General features: G+C 39.7%; 1 protein-coding gene across 1 annotated transcript in view; it reads right to left on the bottom strand.

Moving 5' to 3' along the window:
- Positions 1-2,564: 2,564 nt before the first annotated feature.
- Positions 2,565-20,957, bottom strand: part of LOC138019289 (ras-GEF domain-containing family member 1B-like) — a 32,582-nt gene continuing 14,189 nt past the window's right edge. The window contains exons 10-27 of the mRNA XM_068866027.1: positions 19,382-19,459; positions 18,579-18,617; positions 18,447-18,484; positions 18,089-18,182; positions 17,163-17,210; positions 16,435-16,524; positions 15,280-15,342; positions 14,674-14,745; positions 12,531-12,626; positions 11,994-12,096; positions 10,819-10,859; positions 10,204-10,320; positions 9,690-9,763; positions 9,554-9,581; positions 6,485-6,541; positions 5,218-5,284; positions 4,030-4,102; positions 2,565-3,538 (exon numbers count right to left, since the gene is read on the bottom strand). Coding sequence (XP_068722128.1) covers positions 3,511-3,538; positions 4,030-4,102; positions 5,218-5,284; positions 6,485-6,541; positions 9,554-9,581; positions 9,690-9,763; positions 10,204-10,320; positions 10,819-10,859; positions 11,994-12,096; positions 12,531-12,626; positions 14,674-14,745; positions 15,280-15,342; positions 16,435-16,524; positions 17,163-17,210; positions 18,089-18,182; positions 18,447-18,484; positions 18,579-18,617; positions 19,382-19,459 — 1,206 coding nt within the window. The 3' untranslated portion in view covers positions 2,565-3,510. The remainder of the gene's footprint in view (positions 3,539-4,029; positions 4,103-5,217; positions 5,285-6,484; positions 6,542-9,553; positions 9,582-9,689; positions 9,764-10,203; positions 10,321-10,818; positions 10,860-11,993; positions 12,097-12,530; positions 12,627-14,673; positions 14,746-15,279; positions 15,343-16,434; positions 16,525-17,162; positions 17,211-18,088; positions 18,183-18,446; positions 18,485-18,578; positions 18,618-19,381; positions 19,460-20,957) is intronic.

The following is a 20,957-nucleotide window of genomic DNA, read 5'->3' on the forward strand; positions in this document are numbered from 1 at the left end:
TGGATGTGATCCATTAATCATCTGTTTTCGCTGCTGTGATTGATCGCGGCGGAAACGAAATGGTGGATTATGATTTAAAATCTGATAGTTAGTGAAAGGCACAATATGGCCATTGCGACTGGAGTGCCTCTCCTCTCTTAATTTTTATCAGGTAAAATATAGGAGAATCTTTGTTTACATTTTTTGCCTATCGTTTTTAGTGCAAAGTCCGAAGGACGGAGAACTATTAGGTTTAGAATGGGGCATGATACCTTAAGTAAGCAACATAATATTTCCTGATCAAAATTCTGGTGTCAGATGCCAATATTCCAAAGGGTCGGACACAATATGATGCCTTACTTGACGTGAGAGAGGTTGAATTTGTTAGACCACGCGTAGTGGAGGGTAAGTATCTAGAAATATTTCATCTAGGGTATAGGGGTAGGTGAGTCTGCTGGCCTTTTGAGAACAAGCTGGGAAATGTCGCTGGCCTACTTCCCGACAGATAATCTGTGGTCAATATGCGAAATCGTCGACGGCTAGAGTAGGGTAGGTCGCGTGTCTCGTTCTTACCGGATCAGTCTGCCATTTTGATGTTGCTTTGCTGTGGAAGTTCACATTGTATGGACGAACATACGGGTTGCACAACAATTTTGTGAAAGGTCACAAATTTACGCTACGTATAAAAGGGAAGTTTTGGTCTATTTTGTTGCTTCTATTGTATCTGGAGGGAATCTACGTGCCTACTTTACAACAAAAAGCACAATTACAATGTGAGCCTTTGTTTTACTCTAATGTGCCTTTATCGCTTTTATTTTAAGACTGACAAATGATGTTGAAACAAATCCCGTTGATCAGCGCTCTGGACCAAGGCCACTTTCTGTTTTTACGTGCTCGTACGAACAAGACTTCGCACCAACCGTTCGGTACCACTCGTTTATTTAGTCAGCCGAGAATAAAGTACTGAATATTGAAAGTGCAGTGCGGAATGAACTATCTATGAAAATTTGAACCCAATATACAAGAAAATCTTTTCTTTGAATAGTCAAAATTTTACAAAGAATGTATGGCCAGGGATCACTAGCGCCTTGCCACCCAAAGAATGACCATTTTTTGATGGCCAACAACTGGCTCGTTATTATAAGTTAAAATAAATAAGAAAGGCCTAAAATTTGAATTAAGTTTAACAAGTTCTTTTACCTTTTGAACTCAAAGTGAACGGAGATCTTCCAGCAACCAAAGAATTCACCTACCTCGGTAGCGGCAGCTACATCAGAAATCGCCTCAAAAAGGCCAGGAACGCTTTAAGAATGCTAAACAACGCGTTCACGAAGACTGTATCACAGCTGTATCAGAGCTGCGTACTTTCCACCATACTATACGGCTCAGAATGCTGGAGGATGACTGAAAGCGACCTCAACAAACTGTCCACCTTCCTCACCAAGAATCTTAGAAGAATCCTGCGAATATTCTGGCCCGAGACCATCTCCTACCAACATCTTCTCGCCTACTGTAACCAAGACAGCATGGCCGCCATCATCATGCGAAGGCGATGGAGATGGATCGGACATGTGATGAGAAGAGAGCCATGCACATTATAGTGTTTTGGGACCCAGATTTCCCCTCAGTAGGGCATGGAACGCCTGACTATTGTTGTTAAGGACCACGTGTCGTGTATGCGGAATAAAGCTATCGTTTTAATCAATCAGTTGTAATCCTTCGTTATTTACCGACTAGATCGGTCACAACAGACACCAGAGGGAAGCGGAAACAAGGGCGACACAAGAGCACCTAGCGTCGAACTGTAGAAGAGGAACTCAAGACCCCCCATCACACATGGGGACCGTTCAGAAGCTGGCCCAGAACAGACAGGAGTGGGGTACCTTTGTTGTTACCCTACATGCCAGCCAGCATAACGGGCAGGAGTGAGTGAGTGAGTGTGATGATTTTATAACTCTTATGTTAATGAAACAAAATGCAAACAATGACGTCAGGAAACATTCTCTTATAAGTGAGGCTGAAGGGTTCAATTCCGACTCTGAGCGTTACCTGGAATTGTTGAGTGGTCCCGAGTTCAACTTCTCGACTGCACCCAACTTCCACCAGGTGGAATTTTTACAAAATTGATGTTTATTTGTATCCATCCTTTAAAGTTTATTGTCCGTAAAAACCATTGTCATACTGAATCACTTTGAAAGAGACTGAAGCTAAATGTAATTGGAAACGGCTCATTTTTCAGAAAGTCCAATTTAATCAATCAATACACAATCAACATTTATTAGCTGGGTTGGCATGTTTAACCATTAAGTTGTGGCTAGGAAACATCTCCTACAAAGGAAAAGTAGGAGGAACTTCTTCGTGTAGAACAACGCACAGGAAGAAGGTTAAGTTTGTGTTGATGAACAAAAATTCTCGGGAACATCGATGATAAAAATGTTTACACCCTACAAAAAGGAAAATTTCCCCATTCTCTTCTCTCTCAGATATTAGATGGCTCTTCTCTTATAAAGCCAAAATACGACCTTTTAACTGAAGCAAATGGCGTGAAAAGCAACAACAACGACAAAAGCAACACACAAAAGAAACATTTTTTGTAACACGCTTTAATGAAAAAAGCAACCGGCTAACAAGCATCTGAATTAGATACGTTAAATAAATACCACAATAAATAACTACAGTAATAAATACTAGATAATTAGGAATGGCTTTAATTTAAAAAAATGCTCAGTTATTGAAGCAATCTAAACTTCTTTGCAGAACAATAGAATGCGCAATGATGGATCCATTAATTTTCTTTAACAAATAAAATTTTCAAGATACTGTCTTCTGAGTCAATAAATAGTAATCACGAATAAATTAACACTAAGAATTTTTTTCCCCTTTACAAAATTGGCACTCGCAAAAATCATCAACGAACTATCCACTTCTTTCAATTTCTTCACCAACGTTGGTTAATTCAAAACTCACCTCGACATTTTTTTAAAATAAGCGCACACACCTTCAAATTACTTACTATTTTTATTTTCTTCGGAAACGTTGGTTATTGTGTTCAAATTTAAACTCGACCGAGTTTTTTTTATATAATTGCCGCATACACAAAATTGAAGGCTCAATTCCACAATAAATTAAATACTTAACAACCAGGTTACCTGCAATTTATGTAAAACTATTGCTTGCCTTAAAAATGTAACGTCATGTTTACAGTTGCCAGTCAGGGGTTTACAGGCATTCGCTTCCCGCGCTTCGCGCCGGGGCTACAAGTTTTCGCTTTGAGTTATGATTGGCCCACTTGAATAATGAGCCAATCAAAACTTGCCTTCTTTTGGTTTCACCGAACTCAATTCACACAGATCGCCCCAATAAAAAATTAAAAGACCAGCGATCACACACGCGCGACAGCTGTGATGTGTGCTGGCCCACTAAAAACCACCAAAGCTACACATCTGCAAAAACGTTTCACACAGCGAAAGAGAGTTAGACTTTCCATCACTTTTCATTGCGTTTCTCGAGAACACATCTGGAAATAGGCTGCTACGTATTGTCGAAATTCCTTTCAAACCTGAAATAACAAAATAGAAGCAACAAAAGTATTATTATAAACGTCTTCTTTTTTACGATTCTCAACTGAAAACGTTCCTATTAAACAAACGGATAGAGCTATATCTGAGTTCAAGCTTCGTACTCTTAAGAGTTTTTCAAATTCCATGACCTTTTCCATGACTTTTCCAGTTTTCCATGAGCGAACGTTTAGCTGCCAGTTTTGATAATTGTCAAAATCGTCCTTGTTTTTGGGGTATTTTCTGACATAACTCGTCTGCATGTTATTTTGTCCTTGTTTCCACGTCTGCAATAATTTACGTACCACACGTAACTATAATTTTCCATGACTTTCCATGACCGACAAGTAAATTCCATGACTTTCCAGGCCTGGAAACTGAAATACTTCAATTCCATGACTTTCCCGGTTTTCCATGACCTGTACGAACCCTGGAGTTTTAAACACCTAAGACCGCACTACCAAAAGGCAAAAGGCTCCATGAATCCACTCACCTTAACGATTTTCGTCTTTCCTTTTCAAACTGATTTTCAGGAGCTTCACATTCGTAAGACATCAACGCCAAGTCTGTGACCAAAACAAACAAATCACGTAATATAAGTTTACGAACGGATTATTTTAATGACGTTTCAAACCTGCCGCGTACAGACCAGAAAATTTCTTGATGAGAAGTATTTTTCCGTTGGTGACTCAAGGATATTTCAAGATTAAGAAGTTTGCTAAAAAACGACGACGTTTGCGTTAGCTAAAAGTCCGAAATGTCGTCATTTTTTAACAGACTCGGAGATACTCGGACAAAATCCGAGCGCTCCTTTGTAGGAATCGAAACTATATAGGATTTTCCGATTACTTGTCGTCGTCGGAGTTAGGTGACAATTGACCTTCTACAATCGGCTAGAAGTGGAATTCTTGAAATAGTGTATTCTCGCTATCCTACTTTAGAACGTAAGAAAATATCTAGTGGCTTTTTTTTCGTGTCAAAAGTATTTTAACGACTGCTCTTGGTTTTGCATTTCTGCGAGTAATAAAATAGTTTTTCCGCGAAATGGACCATTTTCGCGCGCTTAGCGCCGGCTTCATGCATTTGCTTTGACTCTTGCGTCGGATGTGACTGGCCAATCGTCATTTTCAAAGCGAGTTCGTGTGCTCACCCGAGGTACTTCATTAATCATTTGCAAATTTAATTAATTAATTAATTCATTCATTCATTAGTAATAGTAATAGTAATAGGACTGAGCGGAGTACAAATAGAGCGTTTTCACATGACGTCATGGCGGACATGTTGGTGTTCCAAAAAAAAGGAATGGCGGCCATGATGGTGTACCAAACTAATCCTCCGAGAATTGATGTATAGTTTTATGCAAATTCTTTCCCTTGTTTCAGTAATCCAATATGGCTACTGGTCACGTGAGTGAAAACGCTCTACTATAGGACTGAGTAGAGTCCAATTTGGTCTGTAATCATACGAGTGAGTAACAAAATCGGACGTTACAAATTTGTCCATTTCGGGAAATCCCCAGTTTGGTAGGGTAAGTGGTTGTTGCTATAGTTTCTTTTTGGATTTTAATAATACTTGTTAAGATCTGCTTTTCTCACATATTCAGGAAACCGCGCAACCGTCCTTAGTTAAAACAGAACAATGTTGGAAAAAACGCAAGACGAATTTAAGGAGGCCCACTTACTTTTGTCGGATAACACTGGAACAGTCATGAGATAATTCAAAACGGTTCGATTGCGCTCATATTGACACTAAAGGAAGAGAAACAAACTTTTAAGTATCATTGAAGAGCATGGGTAAAAAAGGAGAAAAGATGACAAATTCAAGGCAAATTGGACAACAAATTATTCCACAAACATTTCATTTAAGTGATCAAACTTGTGACAACATTACCCAGTCACCTAAGGCGCAAGGATGGCGCAGTGATGAGAGCACTGAGGGTTGTTAGCGTGCTAACCTATCTCCTATAATTAAACATTACTTAATAGTTTTACTCAGCTCGATTAGCTTTTTAGTTATTCTGAGTAAATGTTACCTTTTTTTTTTGTATTAATAGATTGTTGTTAATTAAGTTTAACATTTATTTGGTAATAAAGCTAGTGTTGTTGTTGTTGTTGTTGTTGTTGTTGATGATGATGATGATGATGGCAAACATCGACTGCTACCACGATCACGAGAGCGATCATGACAGCACTCACCTCCCACCAATGTGGCCCGGGTTCGATTCCCAGACTCGTCGTCATATGTGGGTTGAGTTTGTTGGTTCTCGACTCCACTGCACTGAGAGATCTTTCTCCGGGTACTCCAGTTTTCCCCTCTCCTCAAAAACCAACATTTCACTTGATTTACGTTAATTGTTAATTTCAATTTACAGTGTCCCCAATTAGTGCTCCAGTACTAGAACGACTAGACACTTGAATTAAGTTCCTTTCCTTTCCTTTCGTTTGCCCCCTGTGGGCCAACTGACGACAAAAATCGTCTGAGGCGTTGGACAGTAAAATCGTTAAGTCGCACTCTTTGGTGGAAAAGGGTTAAGGTAGAGACATTAGGGAGCTTACGAAAGACGACGCCGACGGCAACGACGACGCTACAAAACAATAGGTTTAGTGAGCAAAAACAATGGCTCTGCACGCTCTGCACGTGCGTTTTACATTTTGGTACATTTCTTTGCCGTCATCTCCTAAATGACGACGTGAAACGACCAAATTCAAGGTTCTGTGGAGGACGTTAGCAAATGACGATGAATTTTCAGTTCTCTCTCTACGCTTCCAACCCACTCATACCAGTTTAATTCTTCGACAGTTACTACACATCTTTAACGCGAAACGACGTGAAATAGTTTCGTAGTGATATGAACAATGCGAACTTGTATTTTAAATGAAGTCCTCGTAGCCGTCGTCGTCGTCGTCCTCGTTTCGTAAGCTACCTATTAAGGGAAAACGGTGACTTACAACCACTTCCTTCCAAGTAACGAAGTCTGTTATGAGCTTGGACAGTTGCCAGAACTTCTGCAATTTGAGACACGCACGACAATTTAAAAGATACAGAGATAATCGTGAAAAAAGAAAAAAACTATCAGAAAGGCGAGATGGCATGGTGCAGTGGTTAGGGCGTTGGGTTTGCATGCGGCTGCTCCGGGTTCAAATCCCGTTCTGACCTCTGGGGCCCATTTCTCAAAAGTCCCGAAACTTTACGGGCTATTTTTGGGTGTCACGATTCCTCTGTATCTCAAGAACGGAGAGGATTTAAATCGTCAAACTTCAGTTATTTTTCTTTTTCTTACCTTGAAAACACGTTTAAAGATCGGCTCTCCAAAATAAGCGGTTAACAGTTTTACAAATGCCTTCTCGGGCCCGAAAAGTTTTCGGGACTTTCGAGAAACGGGCCCCTGGTTCGGAGCCAACTGGTTGCCTCCTGCAAGTTGGGGTTCTTAATCATGTTTCTGTTAAAGTTCTACTATGGCCAAAAAATTAATTTTTATTTTCATTTTTCTTTAGATTTCAAAACTATGTTAACTAAACAATAAGTAACCCAAGTTTAGATCCTTGATTTAAAAAAGATACCTGTTTACTTTAAGTGGTATTCTCCTATTTAATGGTCCGCCATTACTAACTTTAAAGTCTTGAGAGGGCTGGATGAGAAAATGACGGCAACGAATCAATGGTTTAAGAATGCAACGCGCGTGTACGCGGCTGAATTAATATGCAGCACAGGAGTTTCGGGCTTTCAGACTTTTAAACTCGTGTTTTGCATATATAATAAGCTGCGTTTACACGCTGAAATTTTAAGTATGTGATTAAATGACGTCCCTCTTCCCTAGATCCAACCCTCTGAGCTCCAACCAGTCAGTTTTGAACTTCAGCAATGGCGGACCGTGAAATCCAAACTCAAAGTAAAGAGCCTTTGGATAAAAATCAAAGCTCAAAATTTTGCTAGTCAAGTGCTAAGCAATCTCACTTTTTCAAAGTTTGAAGAAAAATGATCATTTCTTTCACATTATGAAAAAGTGGGTTGCCTGTGAAATAGCTTGAAAGTTAAGTGCACTTCCGCTATAAACAAAGCAATTACCATTTACCATTTACCCACAACGATAAAAAATGCCCAGCATTGAAATGAAACAGCGTGCAATGCGAACGTGATGAACAAAAAATGGAAAATAAGGCGCATGACAGTAGTGCCTGTAGACCAGCGGGACACACTACGCTCCTATGCCTCTGATTCTTCAGTTGACCTTTCACCCGTTGCCATGCAACTAATAGGGAGTTTAAGCAAAGACGAGGGCTCTGCTACGGCTACGCCACAAAGCAAGAATATGATTGGTTAAAAAAGAATAATACTCCTGAGGCACGTGCAGCACGAATTTCCGTGCATTTCTTTGCCATACGCCACAAAACAACAACGTGAAATCACCAAATTTTAGATTTTGACGACAACGTGAGAATATGACAATGCACCATTCATTTTCTGTTTTGACTTTAAAACCGTTCGTACCCATCCAGTTACAGGATAGTTCGCCCGTATTAGACAAGGTGAACAAGGCGGAAAAGTCGCGAAATACTTGCGATAGCGCTAAGCTATATTTTGGACTGACGTTTTCGTTGCCGAAGCCGTCGTCTCAACCTTGTTCCCAGGGTCTGTTGCCCAGAATAATACTCGGGCTGCACATGCAGCACGAATTTCCGTGCATTTCTTTGCCATACGCCACAAAACAACAACGTGAAATCACCAAATTTTAGATTTTGACGACAACGTGAGAATATGACAATGCACCATTCATTTTCTGTTTTGACTTTAAAACCGTTCGTATCGATCCAGTAACAGGATAGTTCGCCCGCATTACGCAAGGTGAACAAGGCGGAAAAGTCGCGAAATACTTGCGATAGCGCTAAGCTATATTTTGGACTGACGTTTTCGTTGCCGAAGCCGTCGTCTCAACCTTGTTCCCAGGGTCTCTTGTCGAGCTAGAATGGTGAACGAGGTTGTCGCCGTCTTTGCTTAAACTCCCTAATCTACCATCCTTCAAACGGGGCCATTACACCTTGAATATCAATCGTTGGGACGAAGGCATAAAAAAGAAAAAAAAACTTAAGGACGGTGCTTACTATTGTTATTGCGCATACTTAATTTCTGCGCATCTCGAGAGACTCGGATTTTGTATGGGTGATGCTTGTTAATACAGGGATATTTTTGCGCGGTTCAAATTTATGCGGAGAAAGCAGAACTTAGCAAGTGCTCTTGGTATCCAAAAAGAAAATTGGGGGTAACCATGAATTTTTCAGAGATAATTAAGCTTCAATTTGGAAAATAAAACCACACATTGCTTTGTATTTCAAATGCTTTTTACAAATATTGTTCATTAATATCTTCGAAAAATGCGTGGTTACCCCCAACTTTTTGGATTTCAATAACGCTTGTTAAGATCTGTTTTTCCCGCATGTTCAGTAAACCGCGCAAAAATACCTTTGAATTAGTAGGCACCGCCCTTAAGATGACAATAGGGAACTTAAGCAACGACAACGGCGACGGCAACGAGAACGTCACAAATTTGCATATTTAGTAGGCAAAAACAATAGCTTTGCACGCCCTGCACGTGCGTTTTTCACTATCGTCCATTTCTTTGCCGTCGTCAGCAAAACTACAACGTGAAATAGCCAAATTTGAGGTTTCATGGACAACGTCATTACTTGAGGATAAATTTTCATTTTCTGCCCTTAATTGAGCGCCGTTCCTACGAGCGTCATTTTTGAGGAACTACCACACCCCCGTCATATTAAAAAAGTTGAAATAGTAACGCAGCGATTACAATAACGCGAATTTATATTTTGAGATGACGTTCTCATTGCCGTCGCCGTCGTCGTTGCTTAAGTTCCCTAATCTTTGCTAGGGGGCAGGGGCAAGCAGGGTCCATACGAATGGAATAGGGTGTAGGCGGATATCGTATACATTTAAGGAAAACGCACCACAGAGAAAAACAAAACAAAAGAAACAAGGAATAAATATGAATGAAGGTAAATTCTCACCTCAAAGTTTATATGATCATTTGGAAGTCTACAAAAAACAGCAGCATTTAAAGGTACGTTTGTGATAATTACCAATAGATGAAATATGAATAGGAAACAACTGAAACCGGCAGATAAAAAAGGAAACACTACTAACCTGTTCGAGTTACCTTCATTCAAGAAATATACATCTTTGACAAAAAGGCTGAAGAAAGGTATGGCGAATTCAAACTGAAACACAAACGAAACAATAACCCAAGGGTTGAAACAAAAAATACTAAAAGCCACAAAGAGCACCATTTCAAGTATTAAACACGACAAGGAAAGCTTACTAGATGAAAAGACGGAATGTAAACACTGCCAGTGGGGCTGACACGTTACATAATTAGCCGAAAATCAAATGGAGTGGCAAGAATCACAAAGGGCTCAAGGAATCAAATAGGCCAATCACGACTCAAGATAAGATGCAGCGGGCGCTAAAGGCGGGAAAACAAGAGAAAGCCTCTGATTGGCTGAAAAAGTGACGGGAGAATTTTATAAAACAATCAGCGAGTGTAGCAATGTAGAACTAACAAAAGAAATCGCGAAATTACTTAAAGAACTCATTTGAAAACCGCCCCAATGACGCATTTATCGGCCAGTGACACTAGCAGGCATTTTAAACGTCTTACCCTTCCGTTAGAGCTTTCGTTAGCGATTTTGAACATCGTACGATAGCATGCGAAATTCGACGCTGGGTTCATCTCCCGCTCCAGTCTGTCAAATTTTCTGCATTTTACCCTGGACCACTAAAATCAGAAATAAAGCGTATTACTTGTAATGGGAAAAGTTCCTGCCTGCTACCAGCTAACACCCTCACATACGTTTTTGCATTGCTTAGGTGGTGCTGTACAGGTGTCAATCATTTCAACAGAAACCGATTTGAGTTGAAGCGGTTAAAGTTTTCGATTAGTTTTTTCAACTGTTTCGGTTGAAAAATTATTAATGCCTACTCCCTAAGGAAAGTTTGCTTGGGAGTGAAGTAACTTGAAAAAGCTGGCGACAACGATATCAGTCGCTAACAACCACGACAACAAACTTTGCGAAGAAAAAATAATAATATGATTAGGATGTTTATCAAATTGTTTCAACTTTTTTAAATGCAGGTTGAAGGTTGCTCAACCAAGACCAATGACCAATTTGTTTTTTCCAGAAGGGAAACTCCCAACAAACTTTCACCCGAAAGAACATAACAAGCAAGCTTGCCCGTGACATAAGAAAAAGAATGTTGTGATTTGAATTCTCACCGTTTTCTTTAACCTTGTAACAGGACTCATGTTTAAACCAGCTGACAAAAAACAAACAGCATTTTTGAGGTTATTCCAGTGAATAAGCCCACGAACGAACAGGTCCGGGTCGCTCGAAGCATGGTTAGCGCTAACCAGAATTTAATACCATGAAAACCTAAGTATAGGTTTCGATTCCCTTTTAACCAAGGGTTAGAGCTCTTCAGGCATCGAGCACTCTGCCCCAGCTCAGTAAAACAACCAAATTCCCGCAATTCTGGCGCGGCGTTTAAGGATTGGTTCACACAAATCCTTGACGTGTTAATAGGGAGCTCAAGCAACGACAACGGCGACGGCAACGAGAACGTCACAAATTTGCATATTTAGCGGGCAAAAGCAATAGCCTTGCACGCCCTACACGTGAGTTATCACTTTTGTCCATTTCTTTGCCGTCGTCAGCAAAACAACAACGTGGAATAGCCAAGTTTGAGGTTTTATGAAGAACGTCCGCACTTGACGCTAAAGTTTCATTTTCTCCCCTAAATTAAGCGCCGTTTCGACCAATGTTATTTTTGAGGAACTATCACACTCTTGTCATTACAATAACGTGAATTTATATTTTGAGATGACGTTCTCATTGCCGGCGCCGAAAACGCGACCATATAAATGTAACCCTTTCATTTTCTGTTTTTACTCAGAAACCGCTCATACCAACTTATTTTTAGGATACTTCGCCCACAACGAACGACGTGAACGAGATGAAATAATCACTTAAGACTCACGATACTGCAAATTTTTATTCTGAGGTGACGCTTTTCTCGACGTCGCCGTCGTAGATCTTTAAGTCCCTCATTTATGTCTAGACACGGAAGATCAATGAAGCAAAACGCTCTTGCGCCTGCGCACGATGTTAGATTGTACTTACATTTCTCACGGCTAAATATCACTGACAATAGCCCAATTTCGATATATTAAAATTCAGTCCGAAACAAAAGGCATCATCTCGAGGCTCTGGGGAATAAACTCATACAAATCCTTATATTTATTCCCCAGAGCGTCTAGATGATGTCTTTTGTTTCGGACTGAATTTTAAGATATCGAAATTGGTCTATTAAGGATAAAGTTATCAGTAGTTAACCAGTCGGTTTGTCGTTACTGTGAATCTGATTGATTTACTTATTGTTCTTAATCCTTACCAATAATTGCCATCGCTGAGTTGAAGTTGCCTTTGTCATAACACTCGGTTGCTACGTCAATGTAATATTCGATGATTTTTGCACGGAGCTTCTTTTTCGTTCCCTTAAAGAAAATTCAATCCCTTATCGCACTTCTCTACCTTCAAACCAGTTATAAGTAATATTCAGTCAAGCAAACTTAAGAGATTTCTAAAAGCTCACAAGTTTCTATGCCAGTGCAAAACGCTCAAGTAAACTATAAGAATAGCAAAATGAAAAGAAAAACTGCGAATGTGATGGACGAAGAACCTTCACATGATGAACAGCATCAGGAACTTGTTTGTGCATCACTTGAAGGAGAGAGACAAGTTCAGGCAAAGAAGTTCCTGATGCTGTTGATCAGCGAAGGTTGTCCATCCATCACATTCACAGTAGTGTAAGGCCTCACTTGATTTCTGTCCCTCACATATATATGGATACACGCTGCTTAGGACAAAACTCATTTACACTTCAAAAGGAAGACTTTTATCGATTTCTTTAAAATAATCAACTACTAACCAAACATATTTCTGTTGAAACAAGGTAACTAAGCCTATTGAACCATTCTATGTAGGCTTCTAAACTGCTTGTCCTCTTGATGTAACTAAGTGTTGACTGCAAACAAAAAACACATCGAAAGTAAGGGCTTTTAGGCCATCTCACACACGATACAGTAAGAATCGATATATTCGATCATTTCGATGGTAAACTGGGAGATCATCGGAAAAACGGAAAAAACCCTAGTGCTCTTTAACAGGTGTCGAATATTACTAAATTGTATGCTCTACCACTGACTCACAGGAGATTCCCAAAAGTTGGCTATTAAACTATGTTCAGCGAGGGAGGAATGGGGCATTCGTAATTGTAGTTAGAGGAATCGTAAATATTAAGGCCCGGGCAAAACAGCTTCAACATTTGTTTCAACATCTGTTCGTTTTTGTTGAACGATTTTGACTGCTGGGGTGGGCAAACAGTTTCAACAAATCATCTACATTTAAATTCAATAGGCCTTGTTTTCAGTCCCAGGCTGCAGCCGCGGTTGTGACTGTGGATACGGACATGGATACGTCATTCTCTATTTTCGAATTCCCCATAATACACTTTGTTTGCCCCCCAAATTTTGCATAAACTATTGTTTTCAAATGCTCTTGGGGACACTGCATATTCCCAAGAGCATTTGAAAGCAATGGTTTATGCAAAATTTGGGGGGCAAACAAAGTGTATTATGGGGAATTCGAAAATAGAGAATTGAGAGACCGATTATTGCGCACGCGCATACCAAACAATATTGAAGGAAGGGGACAAAAGACTTAACACTTCATCCAACATTCGCGACATATCAAAAGAAATGGTGAAGCAAAGTTTAAGGTAATTCCCTTGAAACTGTTCTACCATCAAACTTTTTTGGAAACTTGGCATAATTAACATTCATGATATGAAAATTAAAACAATGCAATAATAAAATGAGATCACCGTGCTTTTTTACGCGTCAGGAGGCTCATAAAATGGGGTATTTTTACTGATTGCGCGTTAAAAATTCGAATCAACTTTATACAGAATTAAGTCTTGGTTACTTGAAAGATACAAAATTTTATTTTGAAAATAAAGCTTCTTTTATTCACATAACCAGTATTGCTTCATTTACGCCTTTTCTGATTGCCTGGTTGTATGAATAGTGCACTCTTTGGGACAGTTCCCTGGTTAGCTTGAAGTCGTCGCCTTGGCCAAAATACACCCAGTACGGAACTATTTTCCAAAAAAATTCATGTTCTCCCATCAAACTTTTTTTCTTCTTCAAATATGTTCTTTATTAGATTGTTCTTAGCAAATATCTGAAAAAAATTCGGGGCTCACTGTGCTCGTTTGAGAGAAAAGAAGCATTTATTTCGCTATCGGGTTTAGTTTGAGGGAAACCTCTTGCGTTTTGTATGCGAGCTAATGACGCGAAAATCGTGCGCAGTAGGGATGCGCAATGCCATACTAAGGAATTACCTTAAAGGCCTTTAAACTCATTCAACATCGATTCAACACGTTTGAAAGGGGCAAGGGGGGGGGGGGGGCAAACGCTTTCAACATCGCTGTTCATCGTTATGCCATTTGACCGGGCCTTTAAACTTGGTAGAGAACTGAAGATATTTTTTTGGTGATGATGATGATAACTCGACAGTATTTAGTTAAAAATAGGCTATTCCAAAACGAAGAAAAAACGAATAACAACCATGTCTCTACCCCGTGTAAAAAAGACAATAACAGCCATATGTATTTATACCAAGTAAAAGTGAAGCAAGTCCAAAATTTACGCATTAAACATTAGGGAAACAAAGGCATGCAAAAAACAAATTACTTTTACATACATCAAACTGCGAAATAAGCAAAAACCCAACCCAATGAGCACTAGGTGACTGGCCAAACAATCCCGCCTCACAGAATGACAAAGCCAATCGTGACTTGTTCGCCCGGTCGTGTTTACCCGCGCTTTTCGCGGGCCGCATGCATTGCTTCGCCTAATATGATTGGCCCATTTGGTTTAATCTGGATCGATGAAAACCGCTGAAAACGACTAAAAGGTGAAAGGGGTGTTTAACGTTTTCCTAACAAAATTCTCTGCATTTCTTTTTTGTGTTTTAATTTATAAAAATACCAAAAAATTTGAAATTCGTACCCTCAAGTCTGCATCATCTCGTGGAATAAAGGTTTGTACAAATTCTTCGGGTCCAATGTTGACAAGCCTTTCCTAAAGACAAAAAATAGTATTTAAGCCCAATTCTTCTTTCAACCAAGATAGAGTGCCAAGTGCAACCACAGGAGAAATAACATCTAACATTATCAAAGAAGAGTAAGGATTTTCCGGCATTATGATCAGTGTTATTCTTTTAAGCAGATGTGGCCGGCTTGGCATGAAATTATCTGAACGGGAATATAGCGTATGAAGAATACAACAAGTTTTGAATTCGCTTAATGGCAACACATGGCAATAATTCAGTTGCCTTGCCAAGAACCAACGACACTGCTGACAACGGATTGTTATCAATGTCCTTAGATGATTAATTTTTTTTCGTTGTTACCACAATTACGCGAAAATAAATCAGTGGCATTTGTGTACAAATAGCAGTCGTTTCGCCCGATCAAAATATCTGTTCGCCCGGACGAAGTTTGTTCCGGGCGAACGGGTTTTGAGATTAGGCAAGCCGGCTTCGGGGGAAGAGGCCATTGGACGAAAAGACCGGCTTCTTTTGTGTATGTATTCAACATGAAATCCCTTAATTACCATCTCAATGTGACACAACTGCTGTGCAAGGATCACTGGGTTTGGACAGACTTCCAGACAACACTGTTGACAAAGAAGAAAGCTCAGTTAATGCGCTAAAATTTCCTATTGGACCATGTTTCAGCCGACTTGCATACGTTGTATGGCGTGGATTAAGCGTATGACAGGTGAGGCCGATAGTAACAGATGGTATATGGGTCTATATAAGAGATACTTGATCGTGAAGTGCATCGTATCTTGATAATTATATACGTACAGTATAATTCATGAATCGGTTGCTTTATTTAAGATTTCCAATGCAAATTTAGAGGAAGAGATAAAGGGGAAAAAAGCTGTTTGCTGTATCGGCTCACTCGCTAGCGTGGATTTCCTTGCTATATACATGTAAGTAAATTTTTCCTACATCGTTTTGATCAGTGAATGGCGCGTGATTGCGTGATATGCGTGCCTTGCCTTAAACCACCTCGAAATTTTTCATGTATAATATTTTAAAGGAATCACATGATTCTTCAAGTGCAATTTCTGCATCTTTGAAAAAATTTAGTCGTGCTTATTTATTCCAAATTGCACGAGAAAAATCATGTGATTACCTACTTATCATAGAAGCAATATTGAAAGGCAGATACAGCAAGTCAGCCCTATAAAATACCCACATATCCTACTGGCTGGGATCAACTAGACGGTGGTTTTTGTTGAGGAACGAAAACTGTAATACTAACCAACACAAACTAAGCTTATGGCCACTTATATCCACCACTTCCAAACTGGCTCTCACAGTTATTTAATTTCTAATCAATAATTTTTAATCAAGTCCTTTAAAGTGTCAGTGTTATTGGGAATGTTCAACGTCAATCTTAGGGGATTCGACAAAGTGGCTGACTTAACATTTTACCACTCGAAGACAAGACAGGAAAAACATTCAACATAATAATCAATTTTGACTTCCTTTGCCAGTAACGCATTGCGCGCATAACTTACAGATTCATGAAGAATCAGCTATAGCCAAATTTGTATGTTGTCTGACTCCCAAGAACTAATTGTTGATTCTTAGCCAATCTGTCATGCAAGAAAGTGAGTACAAGGTACAATAAAAAGACGTTTATTGGCTGTCATCACATTTGATATAGTTTGCAATAAACACTGCATGATAGTAACCTTGTATTTGGTTGACCCTGTGAGCTTTCTATCCTCGGCAGCTGCGGTTGCTTTTTGCAGAATCTCTTCATACTTGACCAGCAATGCCAGCTACAAATCAAAGTAATGTACTTGTTGTAAGAAGCTCCATTATACAATACTGTGTTGTTGTCGTCTGATGACAGCTCAACAGTAGTTGATGTCGTTAAAGGAAACTGATTTCCAACGGTCTCACTAGGGATATCCAGAAATGTGTTTTGGTGAAATTCAACAAAGCCAGCCAAATTACCAACTCTCCCTCTTTGTCCCTATATTTTCTCATGCATTAAAATCCTGTTCTAACAGTTGAACTGGGTCAAGCATATGATTAAAGCTAATGCAGAGGATAAAATAGTCCAATGTCGATGACACGCTGGACTAAGGGCTGTTTCCTTTTGTCAGAACTGGCAAGCCAGACCCGTCGGTTTGCAAAGAAAATGAAGCAATCTGAAGGAACACTTGCATGATAATCCCTCACATTCTTCTGGAGGAGTAATAGTGTGTTAATTTGAAGGCGTTGTTGAGTTAGTCCTTCCAAAGGACCCGGTCTGGCCGGTCAGTTCTGTCAAATGGAAAGAGTCCTAAGATTCACTCTTTGACAAAAAACCCTGGGGAAAAACACGTTCAGCTCCATGATTTACTCCTATAGTGCAACAGAATATAAATATAGAGCTTTCATTATGGGTCCTCTTTAGCCACAAATTACTTACTTTTTTAAATAATGATTGTGTCATCTGTCCAACCATATTTCTTAATTCCTTAGGATCAAAACACACACAAAGGGATCTGTGACGTGATAACCTCAATACTAGCCCCAACACTGTATGCAACAACATTGGTAGAAGACAATCATTGCTAGTAAGCATAGGACAGCAAGTCACAGTACCAAATCAAACAATGCAATATACTCTACAGTTATTACAGTTTCTTGAACTCCCTGTTACAGCTTAATAAGATTGCAATCCTTTCACTAGGATTACTGTACGTACCACTGCTACAAACGAAACCAAAGGTTGAAAAACTGACTGCTCAATTGTGTACAACTGATTATCCTGCCTCCTCAACTGGCCTATTCAGTTGTGGTCTGTGCACCACGAGAACATACAAGAGGTTGCGTCTGCTTTCCGTTTTAACCTCCTCTGTGCGCTTACTTGCACGACTGGGGGGATACTGTACACGTATCTGGGTACACAGTCATGCAGGTGGAAACCTTTGGTGAAATGGAAAGACTGGGTGGCCCGACACTAATAAAAAAATCTCTGAAATGAGAATCAGGGGTCTTCCCTTGTCATGGAATGGCAGAATTACCCAGAATCCTTTTTGGGAATGAACGAGGCAACTTGAGAAGAAGATTTCTAGCCAGATACTAAAGAGCACGAGCCCTAGTAAGTACTGTCAACGTAGACTATTGATCTCTGAACAAGTTTTTATCATAGAAATTTGCGACAAATTGGTGTTCTTTTCGTTGTTATCCTTGAAGCAAAAAACTGGCCTTTCGTGATGTCTTGTCAAAGGAGAGACAAGTAACAAGCTTTTATAACGTCACCCCACACAAATTAGGCCAGAGTGTAACACGAAATTCCTGACTGATTTGTTAATTCCCACTTGTTTGCAAGTTTCAGTAATATGTACATACCACAGTAAGCGAAGCACAGTAACTTGTGATGTCCTTAATATGCATCATCATCACCTCATCTCTAAAGTCGTTAGGAAATGTTTCGGTCCATTCACTACCAAATTTAATGGGATACATATCTTTTAACGCGATGAGCAAATCCACCAAAGCAAATTGTGGAATAATATTATTCTTAATGAAGATGCTGATGACAAAAGCAAACAAGACTTGTGATCATTGCTTTGCGGAAACTGTGCTGTCAATTTAGGCAAATGGACATTTTTATGCCCATTGTTGTGTGGGAGATGAAAGAAAATGAACTGAAGTGGGATCAGAGCAAACGGTGTGACATGCGCTCAAGACGTTATTAATTAATCACCTCAGAAGCTGAATCAAATTAAATGCAAGCACCTTGGCCTAAAAGACGGAAAAATGCAAGCAAATGTTAATTAAATCATACTTGCACTATTTGATTGAATTATAATTTTTTTCGCAACCATTTCATACCGACCTCATCTGTGGTTGATTTCTTGATCTTTTCGGCGCATGACTAACAAAAAAAAAACACCAACGAAAATGTCAACAAAACCTCTCTAAATTAAGGTTATTTTAACTTAAAATTACTTTCCAAAGCACAGAATTTCTTATTAAGAGTCCAGTTATCGTAAAGATGGCTTGTACTACCTTATTATCATTTAAAATTGAAATTAAATGTTACAATCAGAGTGAAAATGCATCTCACATCTCAATGTATTTATTGAGGTTTAGCACCAACTTGGCTTCCTAAATTAAAATACAACTTGCAAGCAGGCTCTTTCCTTAAAACGGCGCGCAGAAGCCAAATTGGGCCTACCAATTTTTCCCCACTATGATGCATGTTTTAGCTGTGGGTGTTGTTGTTGTGAAAGTCAAAATATGGCATCCATGATCAGAGAATAGGGAGCAGTGAATAGCATAGGACACCTGACACCATGAATGCTGCAAACTAGATATATTACTAGGGCCTTGGGGGGTTGGGTGCCTGAGCCGTCCTGGAGCTTCCACTATTGGCAGCCAGCTCCAAGATGGAGACTGCACCGATGGCTGGCAAAACCTGACAAACCAGCCATGAGCCCAGGCCACACCCTCAAGAAGACAGACACCCATCACACTGATAAACAGCGGAAAGTAGAGGTCTGAGGGGGAATTCACTGCAGTCGCCCCTAGTTGTTAACTCTGTTAAACTGCATTTAACCTCATTATGATAAGATAGCCTTTAGTTCGAGCATTACTTGTTTTAATTAATAATCTAAGAGAACACTTTAAAACTATAACCTTTGAAACTGACGACAGCAAATCACTTGGAAGTACAAAGAGTCTTGAACACAATAGAAATGCAAATACATATGTTCTCTGAAAATTCAACAAAATAAGAATGTGAATCAGGAGTTGATTGTATCTTTGCCATGTCACAAATTACACTCAAAATGAAACATTCTTTTGGGTGTTTGGTGCAAGAGACATTCTACAATAAAATTCCAATGTCATTTACTTCTTCTTCTTCTTTTCTTTATTCAGAAAGGATCATTATAAACTTGACCCACTTTTCATTCGTGCTTAGGCATTTATGCTCACAAGTCAAACTGGCCTGTTACCACAGTGATGACTGTACAGTTTTAATACATCCTAGTGAGTTTGTTAAGGGCCCGCCATCCCAACTTCTTTTTAGCGGTGCTCAGGCGCGCAAAGGGCACCAGTGGAGCACTATGGGTGACATCATGGGTAAAATTTTTTGGGAAATCTATCCATGCGAGAAATTCTGGTTATGAAGTCACGTACGTCTGTCCGCCGTCGGCCCGTACAGACTGTCAGGGTGGTGGTGGGGAGGAAAGAGAGCCCCTGGGGACGGGAGTGTTCGGGCAATTTTCCTTGGCGGGAAATTGTGTGGAAGCGTTGCATTTGGCAACGGGCGTTTTTCTGGCGGGAAATGATATGATGAGCAACGGGATAAAGAGCAGGAAAGTGGAAGAAAAGCGAAAGAGCATGAGAGAAGAGGCGAAGAAATTTGAGAAATTTAAGCGAAGAAAGCCTCGAAAGAAGCCGAGGAAGGAGAAGAGAAAATTCCAATGAAAAACACCGTAAAGCTGAGAGTAATGGAGCGAGAGACAAAACACATTACAACGGTTAGCGTTCAGGTAATGTTTTCCTTGCCTCGCTCCCTCGCATATTTTGTGAAACTACATGTAGCTAAAGGCCTGCCTGAAAACGTTTGCAATTCCGTGTTGACAGAGATTCTGGCATATTTCAGCAATCACATTTATAGTTGTTTTGTGTGAAATGGATGTCCAGTCGTGAGCTGCTTTGTTTGACTGTGAAATTGCAGTCGAGTTTTAAGCGAATTTACTTTCTAATTCGGAAGAGAGAGGGTGTAAAGATTATCAGTCCAACGGAAAATGTTGTGAAAGAGATAACTGTGCATATAATTTCAGTTTTAAAATTGTTGTTTTTAAAATTGCCGGCTCAGGCCGGTTTTGGTGTCAAATGGTTAATGCGAATATAGTTTTTCAGTGAGTGATTAACCCAAGGGGTTCCCCATTGACGAGTAAAATCGTCTGGCGTTAGACAGAGTAAAGCGCAAAGTATGGCTGGTTCAGGCTCGCTTGGCACTCAAAGGGTTAAATATATTAACCAAGATGGTTGGCGACTTATTATTAATTTAATAATATACAATAACATATATGAAAAATTACTTGATTCTGATTGGCTAAGAGCAGTGCAGTTTAAGTGTAACACAGTGCAAAAAGTGTAATAAGTGTAATACCAGTGCAAATTACACATCGAAATTCTGGATTATGATTGGCTAATAAACAATAGGGTCTGGTCAGAACCAATCAAATCAAGCACGCGCCCT

This window comes from Montipora capricornis, chromosome 10 (genome assembly GCF_036669925.1).
Source record: "Montipora capricornis isolate CH-2021 chromosome 10, ASM3666992v2, whole genome shotgun sequence".
NCBI classification, from domain to species: Eukaryota; Metazoa; Cnidaria; class Anthozoa; order Scleractinia; family Acroporidae; genus Montipora; species Montipora capricornis.